Here is a 19,898-nt window from a genome sequence, read left to right as displayed (position 1 = left end):
GCATCTTAGTTTGGAAACAAGGTCTTTGCACAAGAAAAAAAGAAAAAAGAAAGGAGAAAACCCAGGAAGAGGTAGCCGGGTCTGAAGTAAAACATTAAGTAACAATGTCAATGTCATTTGTTACTAATAGGCAGCTAATAAATACAATGAGGGAAGAACACTGTTTCTTTTTACTTAGCAACACTTGCCAGCTTTGGCAAGGCACTGTAAATCAGGAGAGACTCCGTGTGGGAGGATTATCCTTTTATAATAAATTTGTAAATCTGTTTATAATAAATTCATATTGACTGCTAAAATCAGAACATGGAAGGATGGGCCAGTCTGATGCTTGGTGTCATTATAAAATAGAGGGGAATTTGCTGAGCAGTGGTGGTGGATGCTTTTTATCCCAACACTTGGGAGGCAGGCAGATCTCTGAGATTTCAGGGCCATCTTGGCCTACAAATCGAATTCAAGAACACGGTGGCTCACAACCATCTATAATGAGATGTGGTGCCCTCTTCTGGCGTGCAGGCATACATGCAGAGAGAACACTATATAAACAATAAATACATTTTTAAATAAACAAATCTTTAAAAAAGAACAGAACTGCTTTAAGCTAGTTAGTTTGTGGCACTTTGCTACAGCACCCTAGGGAACTAATACAGGATTTATTTGGCACATCTTATAGTAAAAAAATAATGTAAGACAAGTGGGCCAGGCGGTGGTGGCACAAGCCTTTAATCCCAGCACTTGGGAGGCAGAGGTAGGAGGATCTCTGTGAGTTCGAGACCAGGTCTACAGAGCAAGTGCCAGGACAGGCTTCAAAGCTACACAGAGAGACCCTGTATCAAATAAACCCTGTTAAAAAAAAGTTTGTTGGGCCAGGCAGTGGTAGTGGCACATGCCTTTAATTCTAGCACTCTGGAAGTAGAGGCAGGCAGATTTCTGCGAGTTTGAGGCCAGCCTCAACAACTAGTCCCAGGACAGCCAGAGCTACACAAAGAGACCCTGTTTTGATAACCCAAAAAGTAATAAATTCATCTGGACATGGTACCTGCCTGTGACCCCAGCACTTGGAGGCAAAAGGTTAAGGGGTTCAAAGTCAGCTTTGGTTACATAAGGAGTTCAAGACCAGCCTACACTATGTGAAACCTTGACTCAAAATTAAAAACTAAGAGTAGCCAGAAGGTGGTGGCACATGCTCATAATTCCAGCACCTAGGAGGAAGAGGGTGGCAGATCTCTGAGTCTGAGGCCAGCCTGGTCTACAGAATGAGTTCCAGGACAGCCAGGACTACACAGAGAAACCCTGTCTGGGGGGGGGGGATAAATATAAATAAAATAAAAACAAAGAGTTATAAACCTTTCTAGACATGGTGACACAGTCATATAATCAGCAGCACTTGGAAGGTAGAGGCAGGAGTATCAGGTCATCCTTGGCTACATAACGAGTTCAGACACACTTGTACCAGCATAGACACAAGGACACACATTCCTGGGCTGGGGGTATTCCTCTCTTTAGTCAACATTTTTATTTCTTGATTTTTTTAAGGGTTGAAGTTAAACCCAGGTATTCAGGGCCTCACACATTCTAGGTAGGTGCTCATTGAGCCACATCTTCAGCCCTTTCTTTTTTTGGGGGGGGGGTAGGGGTGGGGGCTGGTTTTTGTTGTTATTGCTGTTGTTGGTTTGTTTTTCGACACAGGGTTTCTCTGTGTAACAGTCCTCACTGTCCTAGAATTAGCTTTGTAGACCAGGCTGGCCTCAAACTCAGAGATATATCTGCCACTGCCTCTTGAGGGCTGGGATCAATGGAATGCGCCACCAACATCCAACTTTAAATTTTTCTGAACCTGTCTCTGCTTCCAGAGTTTTGTCATTAAAGGCTTGTGCCACCATGCCTGGTTGAAGGTTATATTCGTTTTTTTTTTTTAATTTCTTGAGATAGGGTTTCAGGTAGCCCAGAAAGGCTCTGAATTCCTACTCTTCCTGCCTCCACCTCCAAAATGCAAGCATTATTGGTATTTGTCATCATGCCTGGCTTACTACTTGTTTGAAAGTTTGTTTTGTGTCCCAGGCTGGTCTCAGATGTGTCGCCCTCTACCTCCCAGGTACTGGGATTATGAGCGTGCCTGCCTCTGCCTCTCATGCTTGACTTTAAGTTTTTCTTTTTAATCTCTTATTCAGTATCCCAGGCCAACCTTGAACTCCTGCTTCAGCCTCCCTAATGCTCAGATCACAGGTGTGTACTACCATGTCCGACTTCACTTGAGGTTTTCAAGCTAGTTTATTAGTCTCGTTTTGCCACCATTATGAAATCTCTACTCCTGGCACATTGTCATGGGGCTTACAGGTGATAATGGAAGTCTTGAATGGCCAGTGTACAGTGAGATACCAATGTCAGTCTATTTAAATTATCTCACTATATCCAGGCTCAAGGGTCCTATTCAGCAAAGTACTTCTCATCTGCATTCCTACACAGAAGACAGAGGAATAGTGATATAACACAAATATTTTATTATTCTAAAAACATGAAAACCCAGATCTCAGTACATAGGGGATGTCAAGGCAAAAAGGTTAGAGAAGTGTGTAGGCCATGATATTGGGGTGGGGGGTTCATGGTTAGGTCTTAGGGGCCCTTTTTTAGTCATCTAGCAGAAATATCTAGTTAAGTTTAGCTGGGTTTGAATGTTGTCCAAGACTTGCTCTTGCCTGGGGCCACCCAAGCAGAAACCTTACAATGGGAGAAGTTCATGTGGAAGAATGACCTGGCTGACAGCCATTCCTGAGGAGGTTGTGAGCAGCTCCTGGGCAATGGTAGTCAAGTGGTAGCCCATCTAAGGGGCCATTTGGGTACTCTTTCTGCATCTATGGCCAGGACACCTATTCTCCCACTAGGTGTTCAACTTTCTGCTTTGCTCCCTTTCAGTGCTAGCCCCTGAGAGATGTGAGGAGGCCAGCCCCTGCCTAAAAGTCTTCCTCCCTTCTCTGTCAAGTGTGAGGGACAGCCAAGGCTTTTCTTTTAGCCCCAGAGACCCAGAGGAGTCAGACACCCAAGGATAACAAAGGGTATTCAGGCCGGGTAGTGGTAACACACACCTTTAATCCCAGCTCTCGGGAGGCAGAGGCAGTTGGATCTCTATGAGTTAGAGGCCAACCTGCTCTACAGAGTTCAAGGACAGCCAGGACTACACAGAGAAACCCTGTCTCAAAAAAAAAAAAGAAAGAAAGAAAGGGTAGCCAGCAGGGACTATGAGCCAATCTATCTGAATTAAAAGCACTGGTCCATCTCCCAGCCTCAGTTTTGAGCAGGGAAGAATCTCAAAGGCAGTACAGCGCCAAGCAAGCTTGGGCAGGGTCCTGAACCACCATTTTTCAAACCCTGGAGGGCAGTGCTTCCTTGGCTAAGAACTTCAGGGTACAGACTGGGTAGGCAAAACCTATCTTCCAGGCTGGAAATGGTTATGGAGCTGTTCCGCCTGCATCTTCAGCCGCTGGAATTCCTCTTGAATGAAGTCTGTGAGGGCTTTCCGCATCTCCACCTGAGAGCAAGAATGGTGCTTGTCTGCACTCCTCAGTGACTATGCTGAGGTATCCTGGTAGGTTGGGGGGCCGGGAAGGTCAAGGATAGCTAGGGGACCTTAGGTGGAAACTCACAGCTGATTTGTTTTCTGCCCGGAGCCGCTCAAGCACAGGGAGTGCACTGAAAGGCTTCCCAATCAGCACGGTGATTTTCTGTAAGGAGGCAGGCCATCAAGGATGACAAGGAGCCTATAGTTCCAGCCCAAACAATGTAGGGAGTCAGAGCTATGCCCTGCCCAGCTTGGTGCTCCTGAAAGCCACTCTCCCTCTTCAAAACAGGCAGCTGGGCTTGGTGGTATCCAAGGAACAGCCTAATCCTGGGATCCATCCTATCAATGACCATCTTGTCCCACCTTGTCCCCCACCTCCACCCAATTTTCAATTCTTATTCTAAAGGCCTTGCTTCCTGAAAAGCCCCACCAACCCCACCCCACCCCCACTACATGCTCATGCTCAGCAAATCCTCAACCAATCCTTTATAGTATGGGCTAAGAGACATAGAGCAGTTAGCAGGCAAGTAAACAGACAGACAAGAGTCAGCAGTGCGTACCCACCTGTCCAAATCGGGGGAAATAGGGTGGGCTATTAGGGAGGACATCATTCATTCCTGTAGCACAGTGGATAGAAAGCCAGCCATTGGGGGAAGCAGTGTATCAGGGTACAAGAGAGAGCCCCAGGCAGGTACTTCTCTCAGCCATCCAACAACCCACAATCCCCTTAAAAACATCTAAGGAAATCCCCACCCTAACCCCAGCTCCTGGCTCACCAACATGCCATAGTGGCAAGATGATGGGGTTTAGATGACACTCAGCAATCAGTCGTCCAATTCCTACTTAGGAGAGAGGCAGAAACATTGGCACAAGTTGGGTTAAGCTTCCCTGCCAATCTCTGGCCAGTGTCACTTCTACTGTCTCTCAATTAAAGAATAATCCTTGACTCACCAGCTGTCCCCTTCCCTCTGTTGCTGACACACCCACCAGAGGGGAATGAAGCCAGGGACCCACAGGGCCATCTTTGGATGGGGAATTTGACTGTCAGCTTGGCCAGCAACACTTACCCCACTTGAAGCGCAGGAACTCAGAACTCATGTTTACTTTCCCTAGTGAGAGAACACAGAGACAAGGCTTGGAAATTGAAACCATGCATGCTAGAAGACCCTGACCAAGCACCCAACTGACCTTCTGGAAAGATGTGTACCCAGTCCCCATGGTTAAGCTTCTCCAAAATGAAGTCCATCCCTTTCTGGTAGACACCATCTCCTGCAGAGAAAGGTCTGTTCTCTTTGATCCAGTCTCTGGGGGAAGATATCAAGCTCTCCAAAACTCAATGAACGAGATTCACACATTGAGGCCCATTTCAGATCCATCCTCATTACGATGGAGTCAACAGTTTATCCCCCATAGCATCATCCATAGATACCTCCAACAACTATTTTCAGAGCCTGTTCCTCCCTGCTACCCTGGCCCTTCATATTTTTGGTTTGACCATATCCTCCTCTCAAGATGGGCTCATGCCTATAATATCAGCACTTGGGAGGCTGAGGCAGAAGAGCTGCTGTTGAGTTGGAGGTCAGGATGGGCCACAGACTAATATCCTATATCAAAACAAAATAATGCCTTCTCAACCTCTTAGTATACATCATGTGTAAATAGCACCTTCTTTTTCTTTTTCTTTTTTTTTTTTTTTTGGTTTTTCGAGACAGGGTTTCCCTGTGGCTTTGGAGGCTGTCCTGGAACTCGCTCGGTAGACCAGGCTGGTCTCAAACTCACAGTGATCCGCCTGCCTCTGCCTCCCAAGTGCAGCACCTTCTTTTTCTTGAGACAGATATTACTATTTTACCCAGGCTGGCCTCAAACTTATACTGATCCTCAGCTTTCCTCGTACTGGGATTATAGGTATGCATCAAGACACCTGGCTAGACAGTATCTCTTATTGAAACAATAACATGGTAACTCCTCCATCTCCCTCTGCCCCTATGGCCTGCACTGCTGGAAGCTACCCTCCCCCAAATCAGCTCCAGGGCCTCTCTACTCTTTGGATGACATTGCTTTGACCTTTCTTGACATTTCTGGGCCAAGGGAGAACACTTCAGTAAACAGAAAACACAGAAGAGACTGGGAAACTTGGATGGACCAATCGGTATTTCAAGGCCAGCCTGGGTTATATGAGACCACGTCTCAAAAAGCAAACAAAAAGATTGAAAAAAAACTGAAAACAGGAGTCAAGCTGTCCTGAAACTAGTAAAACCTTGGAGACATTTTTAAATGATTACACTGGATTGAGGAAAGGCAACAATGCAAACCTGGATCATCCAGGTTGCCCAACTTTCAGCCACACTATAGATGTAGAGGCTTAATACCCCTTGCTGGCTAGCAACCTTGAGTCACTTGGACATAGTAAGACTCTCCAAACTGGGCATTGGTGGCACACACCTTTAATCCCAGCACTCGGGAGGCAGAGGCAGGAAGATCTCTGTGAGTTCGAGGCCAGCCTGGTCTGGCCTACAGAGCGAGTTCCAGGACAGCCTCTAAAATAATACAGAGAAACCTTGTCTTGAAAAACACCAAAAAAAAAAAGTAAAAGGATGGGTAAATACCCTAATCTTTTTTGGTTTTTCGAGACAGGGTTTCTCTGTGGCTTTGGAGGCTGTCCTGGAACTCACTTGGTAGTCCAGGCTGGTCTCGAACTCAGAGATCCGCCTGTCTCTGCCTCCCGGGTGCTGGGATTAAAGGCGTGCGCCACCAACGCCCGGCTAATACCCTAATCTTATAAAATGGGGTATCTCACAGGAGACAGAGCAACATCGGGGCTATCTCAGGTCGGTACACTAAGAACTGCCTTTTCACTGTTCACGGTAAGCCTGTTGTTTAGAAGATGTGGTTAGAGGTTCAGGAGTCTCAATCCAACCTCAATAGGGACCTGATCTAGCAGTTCATTCAGGGGTCAGAAGTGGGAATGATTTCAGTGAACAGAAAGAGACACAAGGAACCTGCTTGGGCTGGTAGTACATAGCAAGGGTGGTCACAAAGGTGTTTGCTCCTCTACCAAAACCCACTGGTATATACCCTTATGAGCTTGAAACTGGGAAGTAAAAAGGATAATATGCCTTTGGAACAGCAGCTCACAGATTTTAGCTTTTGCAAATGATATTTCTACTTGTATAAAATCATTTCAGTGCTTAAAGGTCAACCTAAAAAGTCTTAGGCTTAGAGAAAAAATGGCTGTTTAACACAGAAACAGTATCATAAAATATGTTTTACTCACATGTAATTAGATTATATTTTTAGTTGTTTTTCGAGACAGGGTTTCTCTGTGGAGTTTTGGAGCCTTTCCTGGAACTTGCTCTGTAGACCAGGCTGGCCTTGAACTCACATAGATCCACCTGCCTCCCAACTGGTGATTAGATTATCTTTGTTAATATTTCAATTTCTAGTTTTTGTTTTATACTCTTTATGATGCTGGGGTTAGATCTCAGGGCTCTGTGCCAGATACAAATTGCACCCGAGTCATAATTCCAGCTCTTGATTTCTCTGTATGTGTGTATGTGGGGACACACTGTGCACACATATGGGCTCACATTGTTTTGAGACAGGGTCTCTATCTCTAACCCAAGTTGGTCTCAAACTCATGGCAAACCACCTACTTCTACCTCCCAAATGTAGGGACTACAGGCATAGGCCACCATACCTAGCTTTTCTGTTTGAGGACAGGGTTTCTCTTTTTAGCCCAGACTGTCTTAGATCTAGTTCTGTAGACCAGGATAGTCTGAAATTCAGAGATTCACCTGCCTCTGCCTCCCAAGTGCTGGGATTAAAGGTGTGTACCTCTTCCGCTGGCTTTTGTTGTTGTTGTTGTTATTGTTGTTTTGCTTTGTGAGACAGCGTTTCTCTGTGGCTTTGGAGGCTGTCCTGGAACTAGCTCTACAGACCAGGCTGGTCTCGAACCCACACAGATCCACCTGCCTCTGCCTCCCGAGTGCTGGGATTAAAGGTGTGCACCACCATCACCAAGCTCTACCGCTGGCTTATTTGACCAATTTTAGACTTTTTCTTTCATTCTTTGCTTGAAAAGAAATCTGCTTCCCCAGAGGGAAATGTGGATCTGAATTCTAAATCTGCCCAAGGTCAGTTACTCTACGACCTTAGACTTCTAATATCTAGAAAATATGAGCCCTATCTGATCCCCATTCTCCAGATGGGGGTTTGTGAAAAGTAATGAGTGATCATTCAATCCCAGGTTCCTCACCCCACCAGTCTGTTTGCTCTCCCAGAAACAAACCCTCTGGCCTTCAATACATGGTACCCCACTGCCATCATAAAGTGATGCCACCACACTACTCTCCCCAAGAGCAGTAGTAGATACAGAAAGGATGACAAATAAAGCTTCCTTGAATTCTCATGCTAGAGTTCTGGACAATCCTCAGGCAACTTCAGAGAATCTAAGAGGCCATCTTTCTCCCTACCCTCTGCCACCCATACTGTCATGCCATGGCTCTTCTGAGTCCTTCTAAGACAAAGACACTGACCACCAGCTAGCTTCCTTACCCCCAAGGGAGGCCTGGACATGCCTCCCAGAGGAGCAGCTCACCTCGACACACAGGCACACATTTGCCCAAGCTGAAGAAATGGGAGTGCAGCTCCTTGGTGAAGCAGATGTCTGCAGCTGCTGGGGTCCTAGAGCGGCAACAGACTCAGTCATCCCTGCCTTCCTAGTCCCTGTCCCCAACTCTCCCCACCAGTACAATGCCTGCCATCACTGTCATGCAGACTGGGGCTCAAGAGATGTGTCTTTGGGGCTCTACCCATGCCCTTCCTGGACTGCTGGGTGCCACCTCCTAAGCAGAGGAGGAAGGCAAATATGGGCAGAAATGGGTGGGCCATTTCAAGAGGGCTATTGCTCCTCACCAACGCATCAATTTCAGGTTCCATATGTGACGGAGTTTCAGGATCCCTAGGAAAAAGGAAAGCCCTTGATGTGACATGGCCACTTCCACATTTCTTATAAATTTCTGATATACTGTCCAAATAACATTCCCTGAAGGAATCCTAAGGGAGACACAAAACTTCCAGCAGCTAGGCAGTATATCCCACAAACAATGCCATGGTTTCCCAAAGAGCCAGGTGAGAAATGAATCTATTCTGTCTTTAGCTGGGGCCTGTTCCTGTTTTGCCTCCCTGAACCCAAGCACACTAGCATAATACCCCAAAGATGAGGGTCATCCATGCATGATTGGTGGTTGGAGACCGTGATGAGGGGGGTGGCAGGACCTCGGTTCTCAATGAGCTCATACAGAACTTCTTTGTTGTGCACGGTGAGTTGGTTCATGTACTCTGGGAAGAGAAGTCAGTCTCAAGCTCTTGCTCATTTCCACCTGCCCGGGGATTCTTCCAGTGCCAGAAGAGACCCTGCCATAACCCCAGTACCCAAAGCCAGGCTGACAGCCTGTGACAGACTCTGCCTTAGCCTTTGACCACTCACTGGTCCAGAAGCAGCTGTAGGTGCCCACCAGGCCCATGACGACGCTACTGGCTATGGTCCAGGTGAGCCGGGGCACCGCGGGGAACGGCCACTTCACGTGGAGGGGCATCTCCTTCAGTTCTGACCCCGCAGCCCGGAGCTCCTTCTGCCCCGGGCCAGCCCGTGTCCTCCACCGCTCAGGAAGAGGGATCTTCGGCAGACTAGCAGAGGGCCTCCCTAGCACCACTCTCTGGACAGAGAAGAGCCGCCGCTCAGGTCAGGAGTCAGAGTTGCTGTGGAGAACTACACATATAACACTACCTTGGGGGCCTCACGGTCCACGCACCCGCCGGAAAGCGAGCCGGGAAAGGCTCCTCGCCTGTTGTCGCAAAACAGGCCTAGGTCGCTTGACGGCTGCCGGGGGCAGGTCTAAACCAGCCTCGCTCCTCCCCCTTCCGTCAGGGTCTTGGCTAGGGACTGCCATAAGCTCTGCGTCTCTTTGATTCCTTAATTTTAGTGACACGAGCTGCGCAGCACCATTACCTGAAGCAACTCAAGACCTAGACTGGTAGAACCCTTTTACATATTAACTCTTCTCCTCTCCCACCCTGTGTGAATCCGGTTATGCACGCTTCTGAAGGCGCACGCCGAGGCAAGAAAAGGGCATTGAGTATCCGTGTTCATCATTCTGTGCCTTACTACTTTCGAAATAAGGTCTATTATTGAGCCTGGAGTCACGTTCTCCGCCTATGTTGGCGTCCAGGAAGCCGCAGCGATTCTCTTATTGGTCCCCTCCATTTAAAGCAGTATAGTCTCATATATAACCCACACTAGCCTCACACTCAATATGTAACCTACGCTGGGCTTGAAGTCACAGTAATTCTCCTGCCTGTCTCTCAAGTGCTGGTATTATGTGGGCGTCAAGAGAGGCTTAGAGAGAGAGAGAGAGAGAGAGAGAGAGAGAGAGAGAGAGAGAGAGAGAGAGAGAGAGAGAGAGAGAGAGAGAGAGAGAGAGAGAGAAGAGGGAGAGGGAGGAGAGGAGAGGAGAGAGATTGATTTACTGTGATCCCTAGCTAGTCTGGAACTTAATAAACAGACCAGTGAGCTGGGGATTTGGGGGGGGGGTTATCTCCACAATAGAGTACTTGATTAGCATTCATGTGATAGCAAAAGTAACAAATTTCTGCCCATGGGACATATTTCTAAGATGCCACTCCATAGTCATCCAATGGGGACCTGAAAGGACTCAGTGGCCAGTCGTGCTGCCTATCGTGTGCAGAGGGTCCGTTGCTTTGGGTTTTCTGAGCAGTCACATCGGCAAACATAATTTAAGAGGTCCTAAGGACCTGGAGAGAAGACTGTTTTTGTTTCGCTTCATGCTGCGGGGAAGGGGCCAGAGAATGAGTGAGCAAACCTCCTAACCTTGTTCTCTAAGTCCAGGTACCTGCTCAATGATGGGCCACTGCTCGTCGGCGCGGGTGGCACCAACCACACTCAGGTCCCCAAGGTGCTGTCCATTCTGTAGAAGCACCACCCATCTTGGGCGGGGAGGGCAGGCAGGTGGCCAGTTCCCAGGCAGGGCGGAGCCCCGTCCGGCTTGTTGGGACAAGAGAGTTGGCTATGGGGCTGGCCCTTTGGGTGGGTCTGGAAGCGGACTTCCTCTTCACCCCAGCCCAAGTTCTTACCCTGGCTGGCGCTGCAATTCTGTGGAGTGTTTCAATCGGTTCAAGACTGAGGCAGGCGTGGGACCAAGTTGGTCTACCGAGGTAAGAGAATCCTGCGGGGCTAGGAAAAGGGAGGAGCTTAAAAGGGGAAGGGACCTTTGATCCAGAACTAAAGCTGGTTTTGGAAGACTAGGATGGGGATTGAGTTGAGGACAGGAACAGTCATTCTTTGCAATCCCTTCCCTGAATTCTAGTGGTCTCAGTCTTCAGATGTAGCTTCGCCAGTGCAGAGCTGCACCAATTCTCTCATGTATCCCAGAACAGACACCGGTGCAAAGAGACGAAAATAAGCATGAGTGGCAGAGCAGGTGGCCAGAGAGAAACAAATATCAAGGCCAGCCAGGATGACACTAATAGAAACGCTGAGATTGGCAGAACTGGGAAGATAGAACAAGACAGATAGGAAATTAACAGAGAGGAGAAAGCGACAAGGTGACTAAGAAAAACAAGCAAACAGAAACAGAGGGACTCGCCGGGCGTTGATGGCGCACTCCTTTAATCCCAGCAGAGGCAGAGGCAGGCGGATCTCTGTGAGTTCGAGGCCAGCCTGGTCTACAGAGCGAGTTCCAGGACAGCCTCCAAAGCCACAGAGAAACCCTGTCTCGAAAAACCAAAAAAGAAAAAAAAGAAAAAAAAAAAAAGAAACAGAGGGACTCGTGCTTCGGAATGTTATATGGATAGGGAGTACAGTAAAGGACCGAGCTCCAAAGATATGGTAAGGCAGAGGTGAGCATGAGACAAACACTCAAAGAGGGGATCCAGGAGCACCCAGTAAGGTTGAGGACAGTCTGGGACTACATAGTGAGTTACAGGCCAGCCTTAGTTATAAATTAAGACCTGTATATGAAACAAGCAAATGAAAACAGAAAGGGGGAAAAGGAAAACACATAACAAGTCACAAATAAAAAGAGATGGGTTGGTATAATGATTTAAGGAAATATGCTGTCAAATTTGATGGCCTGAGTTTGATCCCTGGAACCCACATGGAGAAAGAAGAAAAAAAAAACCAGACTCCACATAGAGTCATGCACACGAGCATACATACAAACACACACAAATAAATGTTTGGTTTTTTTTAAGAGTCAAGTGTGGTGCCTGCCTTTAATCAAAGCACTCTGGAGGCAGAGGCAGTTGGATTTCTTGTGAGTTCAGAGGCCAGAATGGTCTACAGATCAAGTTCCAAGACTGGCTCTGTAGCTACTGAGAAACCCTGTCTTCAAAAAAAGGTTAAGAAGAAGAAAGAAATACCAGAAGAGGTTCATGTTTTATTTTCTAATGTGTATGAGACAAACTGAACCTTCTTGAATCTGGGACTATCTCTGCCTTAGCTAGGAAGTGGGTCTATGTGGAAAATGGTACACAGCAGTTTATTTTATTTTATTTTATTTATTTTGAGACGGGTTGGCTGGGTATCCCTGGCAGACTAGAGCTCAGTCTGTAGACCAGGCTGGCCTAGAACTCAGCTATCTGCCTGCCTCTAGTTCCTGAGTGTTGGGCTTACAGGCCTGCGCCAACACCACCCAGCTGCTTCTTGACATTTTGAGGAAGTAGGTTAAAAGAATGAGCTTATACCCTATGCACTGTTAGTAGGAATGTAAAATGGCACATCAGCTAAGAAAACAGTGTGGTCTTCCTTTTTTTTCTTTTTGGTTTTTTGAGACAGGTTTTCTCTGTATTGTTTTGGAGACTGTCCTGGAACTTGCTGTTGTAGACCAGGTTGGTCTTGAACTCACAGAGATCCACCTGTCTGTGCCTCCCGAGTCCTGGGATTAAAGACTTTCACCACCATTGCCCAGCAAAAGTTTATTTGTTTTTATTATGTATACATTGGCGTTTTGCCATAGGTGCTGGCTCCCCTGAAACTGGGGTTGTAGACAGCTGTGAGCTGCCACATAGGTCCTAGGAATTCGACCTGGGTCCATCTGGAAGAGCAGTCAGTGCTCTTAACCACTGAGCCATCTCTCCAGTAAGTGTGATGTTCCTTAAAAATAAGCCAAGCAGCCGGGCGTTGGTGGTGCACGCCTTTAATCCCAGCACTTGGGAGGCAGAGGCAGGCGGATCTCTGTGAGTTCGAGGCCAGCCTGGTCTACAGAGCTAGTTCCAGGACAGCCTCCAAAACAATGCAGAGAAACCCTGTCTCGAAAACCCCCCCAAAAAAAAAAAAAGCCAAGCAGTGGTGGCACATGACTTTAATTCCAACACTCAGGAGGGAGGCACAGGCAGGTGGGTCTCTGAGTTTGAGGCTAGCCTGGTCTACAGAGCGAGTTCCAGGACAGCCTCCAAAGCTACACAGAGAAACCCTGTCTTGAAAAACAAAACAAAAATGACGAAAGAGAGATTAAAAATAAAAATATCATATGAATCAGCAGTTCTGCTTTAGGAAATTGAGGTGCTTGCTTTACTCAAAATGGCTGAGTTGGAGTGTGATTCAAATGATATAGTGCTTGCCTAGTTATAATGCTTACATAGTATAGCCTTCCTTATATAGTCAACATATGAGGCCCTGGGTTCTATCCCCAGCACTGCATAAACCAAGCTTGGTGGTATACACCTGTAATTCCAGTGTGGGTGAGGTAGAGGGAGGAGAATCAGAAGTTCAAGGTCAGCTTGACACAAAAAAACCCAAGCAAACAAAACAATACAGGGTTCGGAATATAGCTCAGTACTAGAGCACTTCCTTAGCATGTGTAAGGCCCCATCATCAGTCCCCAGTACCCCACATAAAAAAAATAAATAAGAGCCAGGCATTGGTGGTGCATGCTTTTAATCCCAGCACTTGGGAGGCAGAGGCAGATGGATCTCTGTGAGTCTGAGGCCAGCCTGGTCTACAGAGGGAGTTCCAGGATAGGCTCCAAAGCTACACAGAGAAACCCTATCTCGAAGAAAAAAAAGAGCCAGGCAGTGGAGGCACACGCCTTTAATTCTAGCACTCAGGAGGCAGAGGCAGGCTGATCTATGTGAATTTGAGGCCAGCCTGGTCTACAGAGTGAGTCTCAGGACAGTCAAGGCTGCATAGAGAGACCCTGTCTCTAAAAAAAAAACCAACAAATAAATAAGTAAAAGAAACCAAGTAGTGGATGTACCCGAAAGCTGATGGACAAAGTGTGTCTGAGTATAGACTGGAATATTAATCACCCTTAATAAGGAAGATGGGGCCAGGGGGTGGTGGCTCACACCTTTAATCCCAGCATTTAGGAGGCAGAGGCAGGCAGATCTTTGTGAGTTTGAGGCCAGCCTGGTCTGCAGAGTGAGTTCTAGGACATCCAGAGCTGTTACACACAGAAATCCTGTCTTGAAAAACCAAAACCAAAAAAAAGAGAATGTTTACTACTCTTTCAGAGGGCCTGAGTTTGGGTTCAAGTGCCTACAGGTTGTTCACAACCTCCTGTAACTCCAGTTTAAGAGGGATCTGATGTATCTGGACTTTGAAGTTGCCTGTGCTCACATGAACATACCCATGTGCGGACACATATACATAATTGAAAGTGAAGTATATCTTGTTTTAATGTAAGAGAATTTCTGGGCTGACAAGATAATGTCAGTGGGTAAAGACATCTGCTATAGGGCTGGAGAGATGGCTCAGAGGTTAAGAGCACTGACTGCTGTTCCAGGGGTCCTGAGTTCAATTCCCAGCAACCACATGGTGGCTCACAACCATCTACAATTCAATCTGGTGCCCTCTTCTGGCCTGCAGGCAGAACATTGCATATGTGATAAATGTTTTGTTTTGTTTTGGTTTGGTTTTTCGAGACAGGGTTTCTGTGTGGCTTTGGAGGCTGTCCCAGAACTCACTTTGTAGACCAGGCTGGCCTCGAACTCATAGAGATCCGCCTGCCTCTGCCTCCCGATTGCTGGTATTAAAGGCGTGCGCCACCAACACCCGGCTAATAAATAAATGTTAAAAAAAAGACATCTGCTGTGAAAGCCTGGTACCCTGAGTTTGATCCCATGAAGCTACATAAAGGTAGCAGATAGGAGCTGACACCACAAAGTTGTCCTCTGACCACCACATAAGAGCCACAGCACATACCCAACACACACAATAATAATAATTAAAAAATTAAATTCAGGGCTAGAGCCAGGTATGGTGTCACACATCTCTATCCCAACACTCAGGAGGCAGATAATCTCTGTGAGTTCAAGGACAGCCTATCTACAGAATGGGGTCCAAGACTACATAGTGAAAACCTGTCTCAAAAACCCAAAATAGCCGGGCGTTGGTGGCGCACGCCTTTAATCCCAGCAATCGGGAGGCAGAGGCAGGCGGATCTCTATGAGTTCGAGGCCAGCCTGGTCTACAAAGTGAGTTCCGGGACAGCCTCCAAAGCCACAGAGAAACCCTGTCTCGAAAAACCAAAAAAAAACAAAAAACAAAAACCCAAAATAGCTAAATATATATACCAGGTGGTGGTGCACACCTTTAATCCAGCATTTGGGAGGCAGAGGCAGGTGGATCTCTGTGAGTTTGAGGCCAGGCTGATCTACAGAGTGAGTTCCAGGACAGCCAGGACTATTACACAGAGAAACCCTGTCTCAAAAAAAAAAAACTGAGTCATTCGAGGGCTGTTCTCATTGTGCTTGTGTGCTTTGACGCAGGATAGACTCAAACTTGTGATCTTCTGCCAGGCAGTGGTGGCTCATGCCTTTAATCCCAGCACTTGAGAGTCTGGGGCAGGTGAATCTCTGTGAATTTGAGGCCAGCCTGACCTATAAAACAAACAACAACAAAAAACACTTGTGATCTTCATACCTTCATCTCTCAGATGCTGGAATTATAGGAGTTTGCCACCACACTTAGCCTTGTTTTTGTTTTTTGAAAGACAAGGTCTCAGGACTGGGGTTGCTCAATGGCAATGTGCTTCTCTACCATGCCTAGAAAGTTTTATGTCATACAACATGTATCTTACACTTCCCAGGAAAACATGGCAGAAACATTCAGGGCCAACAGCAGGGAGAACACCAATTAGCCAAGATGGGCTCCAGTGCCAATGCACTCTGAACAACCTGGATTCCTTTGGAGGGCTCCTGATGCCACATATGGCCATGCATGGGCTTGTTGTGGCTCTCCTGCTCATCCTCCTGGCTGGTGGGACTGAAGCCTTTCGTATTTGTGCCTTCAATGCCCAGAGACTGACACTGGGCAAGGTGGCCAAGGAGCCAGTGATGGATACCTTAGTTCAGGTAAGTTGAATTCATTGTTGCAGAAATCTGTGTGCCTCCAGGTGTTGGTGGCACACGCCTTTAATTCCAGCACTCAAGAGGCAGAGGCAGGCGGATCTCTGTGAGTTCAAGACCAGCCTGGTCTACAGAGTGAGTTCCAAAGCAACAAAAAACCCTGTCTCAAAAAAACAAGAGAGAGAGAGAGAGAGAGAGAGAGAGAGAGACATCTGTGTGCCTAAGGACCTTGACCAAAAGCCCTCAGCTCTGACCAGGGACATGCACTCAAAGGGGGGGGGGGGGACATCTGAAAATATGAGTGCGCAGATGTGAAGTGTCCTTCAACTATCATTTAATTACTAACCTCATCCTCTTAAAAACAATAGCCAAGGTATAGTAGAAGAGTATGATGCTCTTTGTTTTCCTGGGATCCTCCTAGTCCCACTGCTGTCTGAGGCCACCCTAGTGCCAGTCTTTATATATGTCAACCCCTCCATAGTGATAACTTTGAATTGAGCTATTATCCCTCATTCCTTGCAGATCCTGGCCCGATGTGATATCATGGTGCTTCAGGAGGTGGTAGATTCTTCCCAGAAAACTGTCTCTTTTCTGCTTCGAGAACTTAATAGGTAAAGAAGGGTTCTGTTAACCCTGTCTCGAAAAACCAAAAAAAAAAAAAGAAGAAGGGTTCTGTTAATCTAATCTGGGTTCCACCCAGAACCTCAGGGACCCTGACTCTGGATTTTTTCTTGCAGATTTGACAGTTCTAGGACTTACAGCTTCCTAAACAGCTCCCTACTAGGGCGCAGCACATACAAGGAGAAGTATGTTTATATCTACCGGTGAGTACAAGTGTTGAATTCTATCCTCATAAAGACAATTCTAGTTGGTCCTCACGGTCTGAAGACCCAGCTAGTCTATTCAAAGGCTAAATTAGATAAAAGAGTTGCTCAAGACCATGAGTTCAAGACCAGCTGGGCAATAATGAAAATAGATCTCAAAAAAAAAAAAAAAAACAGGACTGGAGACATGGCTCAGTGGTCAAGAGCACTGACTGCTTTTCCCAGAAGGTCCTGAGTTCAATTCACAGCATCCACATAGTGGCTCACAGCCACCTCTAGTGAGATCTGGTGCCCTCTCCTGGCATAAAGGCATACATGCAGGCAGAGTGCTCATGTGCATAAAATAAATAAACAAATCTTTAAAAAAAAACCCAGGAAACTTCTAGATAAGCCAGGCGTTGGTGGCACACACCTTTAATCCCAGCACTTGTGCACTTGGGAGGCAGAGGCAGGCGGATCTCTGTGAGTTCAAAGCCAGCCTGGTCTCCAGAGCGTGTTCCAGAACAGGCTCCAAAACAATACAGAGAAACCCTGTCTCGAAAAACCTAACCAAACCAAACTAAACCAAACCAAACAAAAAAACCCCAAAAGTTCTAGATAGAGCTGAAGAGATAGTTCAGTGTTTTAAGAGCACTTGCTGCTCTTTCAGAGGACTAGGGTTTTATTCCAAATACACATACAATAGCATACAACCATCATTAACTCCAATTCCAGGGGATTGGACACCCTCTTCTGGCCTCTGCAGACCCATGGTGCGCAGACATACATGCAGGCAAAACACTCATACACATAAAAAAAATTTTTTTGGTTTTTTGAGACAGGGTTTCCTCTGTGACTTTGGAGGCTGTCCTGGAACTCACTCTGTAGACCAGACTGGCCTCGAACTCACAGAGATCCACCTGCGTCTGCCTCCCGAGTGCTGGGATTAAAGGTGTGCGCCACCAACACCCAGCTAAAAGTAAATCTTAAAATAAAAACAAGCCGGGCATTGGTGGCGCACGCCTTTAATCCCAGCACTCGGGAGGCAGAGGCAGGCGGATCTCTGTCAGTTCGAGACCAGGCTGGACTACAGAGTGAGTTCCAGGACAGCCTCCAAAGCCACAGAGAAACCCTGTCTCGAAAAAAACCAAAAAAAAAAAAAAAAAAAAAAAAAACCAAAAGTAGTTCCAGGTAGCTGAAGACATAACTCAGTGGCAGGGTACATGTTTATCCCTAGAAAAAAAACAAAAAACCCTCCAAGCTAGAAGTAGTCTCACTTGCCTGTAATCCCAGCACTCAGAGGCAGTCAGGTGGATGTCTGTGAGTTCAAGGTCAGCCTGGTCTAGAGAGTTCCAGGACAGCCAGGGCTACGTAATAGAGAAACGTTGTCTAAAAAAAAAAAGAAAATCCAGAAGTTCTAGAAAAAAAAGTTGTGCCCACATGAAACTGGCAGAAAAAGGAACCAGAAGTGTTCCTCCCTGAGCACTAACTCAGCTGTTTTCACATTAGACTTGGAGCCACTGCTTCCTACCCTTGGTATTTCTAGGTCTGACAAGACACAGGTTCTGAATTCCTATCAGTACAATGACACAGATGACCTTTTTGCCCGAGAACCATTTGTGGCCCAGTTCACTCTCCCCAGCAAAAGTAAGAGGGGGAAGAAAGGTGGGCCTGGTACATGGAAATGGGAGAGGGAGGTACTGCTGGCTTTCCTGTGGGTTGGTCCCTAGGGGAAGTGGAAGTGGATGTGTGTGAGAAGAGCTGACAGCTATGGCAGCCTCAGCTTCCTGGGCCTTGCAGTCCTTCCAAGCGTGGTACTGGTTCCACTCCACACTACTCCCAAGGATGTAGAGAAGGAGCTGAATGCCCTATATGATGTGTTTCTGGATGTCTCCCAACGCTGGCAAAATGAGGTAAGAGTGATAGCTTGCACAGGAGAGGGTTTGCTGGGACTGCCCTGTGGCAAAATCCAGACACTTGTTTCATCTTCAGGATGTGATCCTGCTTGGAGACTTCAATGCTGACTGTGCCTCACTGACTAAAAAGCGTCTCAACAGCCTGCTACTGCGGACTGAGGCAGGCTTCCACTGGGTGATTTCTGATGGGGAGGACACTACAGTGCGGGCCAGTACCAACTGTACCTATGATCGAATTGTGATGCATGGGCAGGGCTGTCAGACACTGCTGAGGGCTGCAGCACCCTTCAACTTCCCCAGGAGCTTTCGGCTGACTGAGGACGAGGTAGAGAAGCTGGGTTGGCATGAGGGCTACACAATGGCTGAGGGCAAAATTGTGGTGAGTTGATAGGAAACTTCCTCAGCCCCAGGAACTGACACTTCATCTTGCTGTCCCTCCCAAGGCTCTCAGCATCAGTGACCATTATCCTGTAGAGGTGGAGCTGAATCAAGCAACTCCTAATATCCAACCCTTCAGTTTGGCCATTCTGCTCCTGATGTCACTTTTGCCATCTCAACTGGACAATGTGGCAACACCTTTTCTACCTGATGGCCATTGACTTGACTCTTAACATTGGCGTCTCCTGAAGACAAGACCTGAATGGCTTTAATTACAGCCTTCCCTTTATATGTAGGCTTTTTGCTGCTTGGTATTCCTAGAGGAAGACAGGGCTACCAGTGTTATTTCTTATATCCAATACCCTCGGTTCAATCCATTTGGAATAGATGACTTGTCACTGCAAGTCATTCCACCTTAGTCAGAAGCAGAGACAAGGAGGTTCCAGGGCTATCTCTCCAACAGATACATGAAGTCATTATTGTCACCACAGGCCTACTTAAAAAATTTTAGCTCGCCGGGCGGTGGTGGTGCACCCCTTTAATCCCAGCACTCGGGAGGCAGAGGCAGGCGGATCTGAGTTCGAGACCAGCCTAGTCTACAAGAGCTAGTTCCAGGACAGGCTCCAAAGCCAGAGAAACCCTGTCTCGAAAAAAAGCCAAAAAAAAAAAAACCTTTTAGCTCCAAACAATCCTGTTTCTCAAATGATTCACCAAACCATAAAACCCCATCTAAGAATCAGATACAGCTAAGTTAAAGGCACATGCCTTTAACCCCCAGCACCTGGGAGGCTGAGGTTTGAGGCCAGCTTGGAGTTCCCAGTCAGGGCTATTACACAAATAAACCCGGTCTTGAAAAACAATTAAAAATCAGATACAAATATG

The 19,898-nt window shown here is 47.0% G+C and overlaps 2 protein-coding genes across 7 annotated transcripts; one reads left to right on the top strand and one right to left on the bottom strand.

The window, feature by feature from the left end:
* Window positions 1-2,475: 2,475 nt before the first annotated feature.
* Window positions 2,476-10,579, bottom strand: Tafazzin (tafazzin, phospholipid-lysophospholipid transacylase). 6 transcript variants are annotated; one of them, XM_013125882.3, is made up of 11 exons: window positions 10,465-10,579; window positions 9,042-9,270; window positions 8,765-8,893; window positions 8,468-8,513; window positions 8,151-8,236; window positions 4,742-4,822; window positions 4,621-4,662; window positions 4,330-4,395; window positions 4,118-4,170; window positions 3,639-3,716; window positions 2,476-3,523 (listed from the first exon to the last, which is right to left on the bottom strand). In XM_013125882.3, exons 2-11 carry the CDS (start codon window positions 9,148-9,150, stop codon window positions 3,422-3,424), a joined length of 792 nt encoding a protein of 263 aa, XP_012981336.1. In that variant the 5' UTR covers window positions 9,151-9,270; window positions 10,465-10,579; the 3' UTR covers window positions 2,476-3,421. The 6 variants fall into 6 exon arrangements, with proteins under 6 accessions (XP_012981336.1, XP_040600725.1, XP_005086968.1 ...); XM_040744791.1 differs by lacking the exon at window positions 10,465-10,579 and adding an exon at window positions 10,443-10,459; XM_005086911.4 differs by lacking the exon at window positions 10,465-10,579 and having other exon boundaries at window positions 4,330-4,392; window positions 9,042-9,419.
* A 15-nt stretch (window positions 10,580-10,594) lies between these two features.
* Window positions 10,595-19,896, top strand: Dnase1l1 (deoxyribonuclease 1 like 1). Its single transcript, XM_005086962.4, has 8 exons — window positions 10,595-10,786; window positions 15,661-15,925; window positions 16,442-16,530; window positions 16,657-16,743; window positions 18,269-18,369; window positions 18,523-18,635; window positions 18,715-18,963; window positions 19,082-19,896. The coding sequence occupies exons 1-8, from the start codon at window positions 10,641-10,643 to the stop codon at window positions 19,235-19,237; spliced, it is 1,206 nt and encodes a 401-aa protein (XP_005087019.2). The 5' UTR covers window positions 10,595-10,640; the 3' UTR covers window positions 19,238-19,896.
* The last annotated feature ends 2 nt before the right edge of the window (window positions 19,897-19,898 follow it).

The sequence above is a fragment of the Mesocricetus auratus genome, unplaced genomic scaffold (genome assembly GCF_017639785.1).
Source record: "Mesocricetus auratus isolate SY011 unplaced genomic scaffold, BCM_Maur_2.0 Super-Scaffold_100003, whole genome shotgun sequence".
NCBI classification, from domain to species: Eukaryota; Metazoa; Chordata; class Mammalia; order Rodentia; family Cricetidae; genus Mesocricetus; species Mesocricetus auratus.
This window is presented reverse-complemented; position numbering and strand designations above follow the sequence as displayed.

Bases quoted from the DNA above. Each gene is read 5' to 3' on its own strand.
- Tafazzin (XM_013125882.3), bottom strand. From the start codon at position 9,150: ATGCCCCTCCACGTGAAGTGGCCGTTCCCCGCGGTGCCCCGGCTCACC. The intron at 8,894-9,041 runs GTGAGTGGTCAA...TTCTCTTCCCAG, and splicing joins CTACAGCTGCTTCTGGACCA to AGTACATGAACCAACTCACC. The intron at 4,823-8,150 runs GTGAGCTGCTCC...CTTTCTCTGCAG, and splicing joins ATGTGTGCCTGTGTGTCGAG to GAGATGGTGTCTACCAGAAA.
- Dnase1l1 (XM_005086962.4), top strand. From the start codon at position 10,641: ATGGGGCTGGCCCTTTGGGTGGGTCTGGAAGCGGACTTCCTCTTCACC. The intron at 15,926-16,441 runs GTAAGTTGAATT...CATTCCTTGCAG, and splicing joins TGATGGATACCTTAGTTCAG to ATCCTGGCCCGATGTGATAT. The intron at 16,744-18,268 runs GTGAGTACAAGT...TGGTATTTCTAG, and splicing joins AAGTATGTTTATATCTACCG to GTCTGACAAGACACAGGTTC.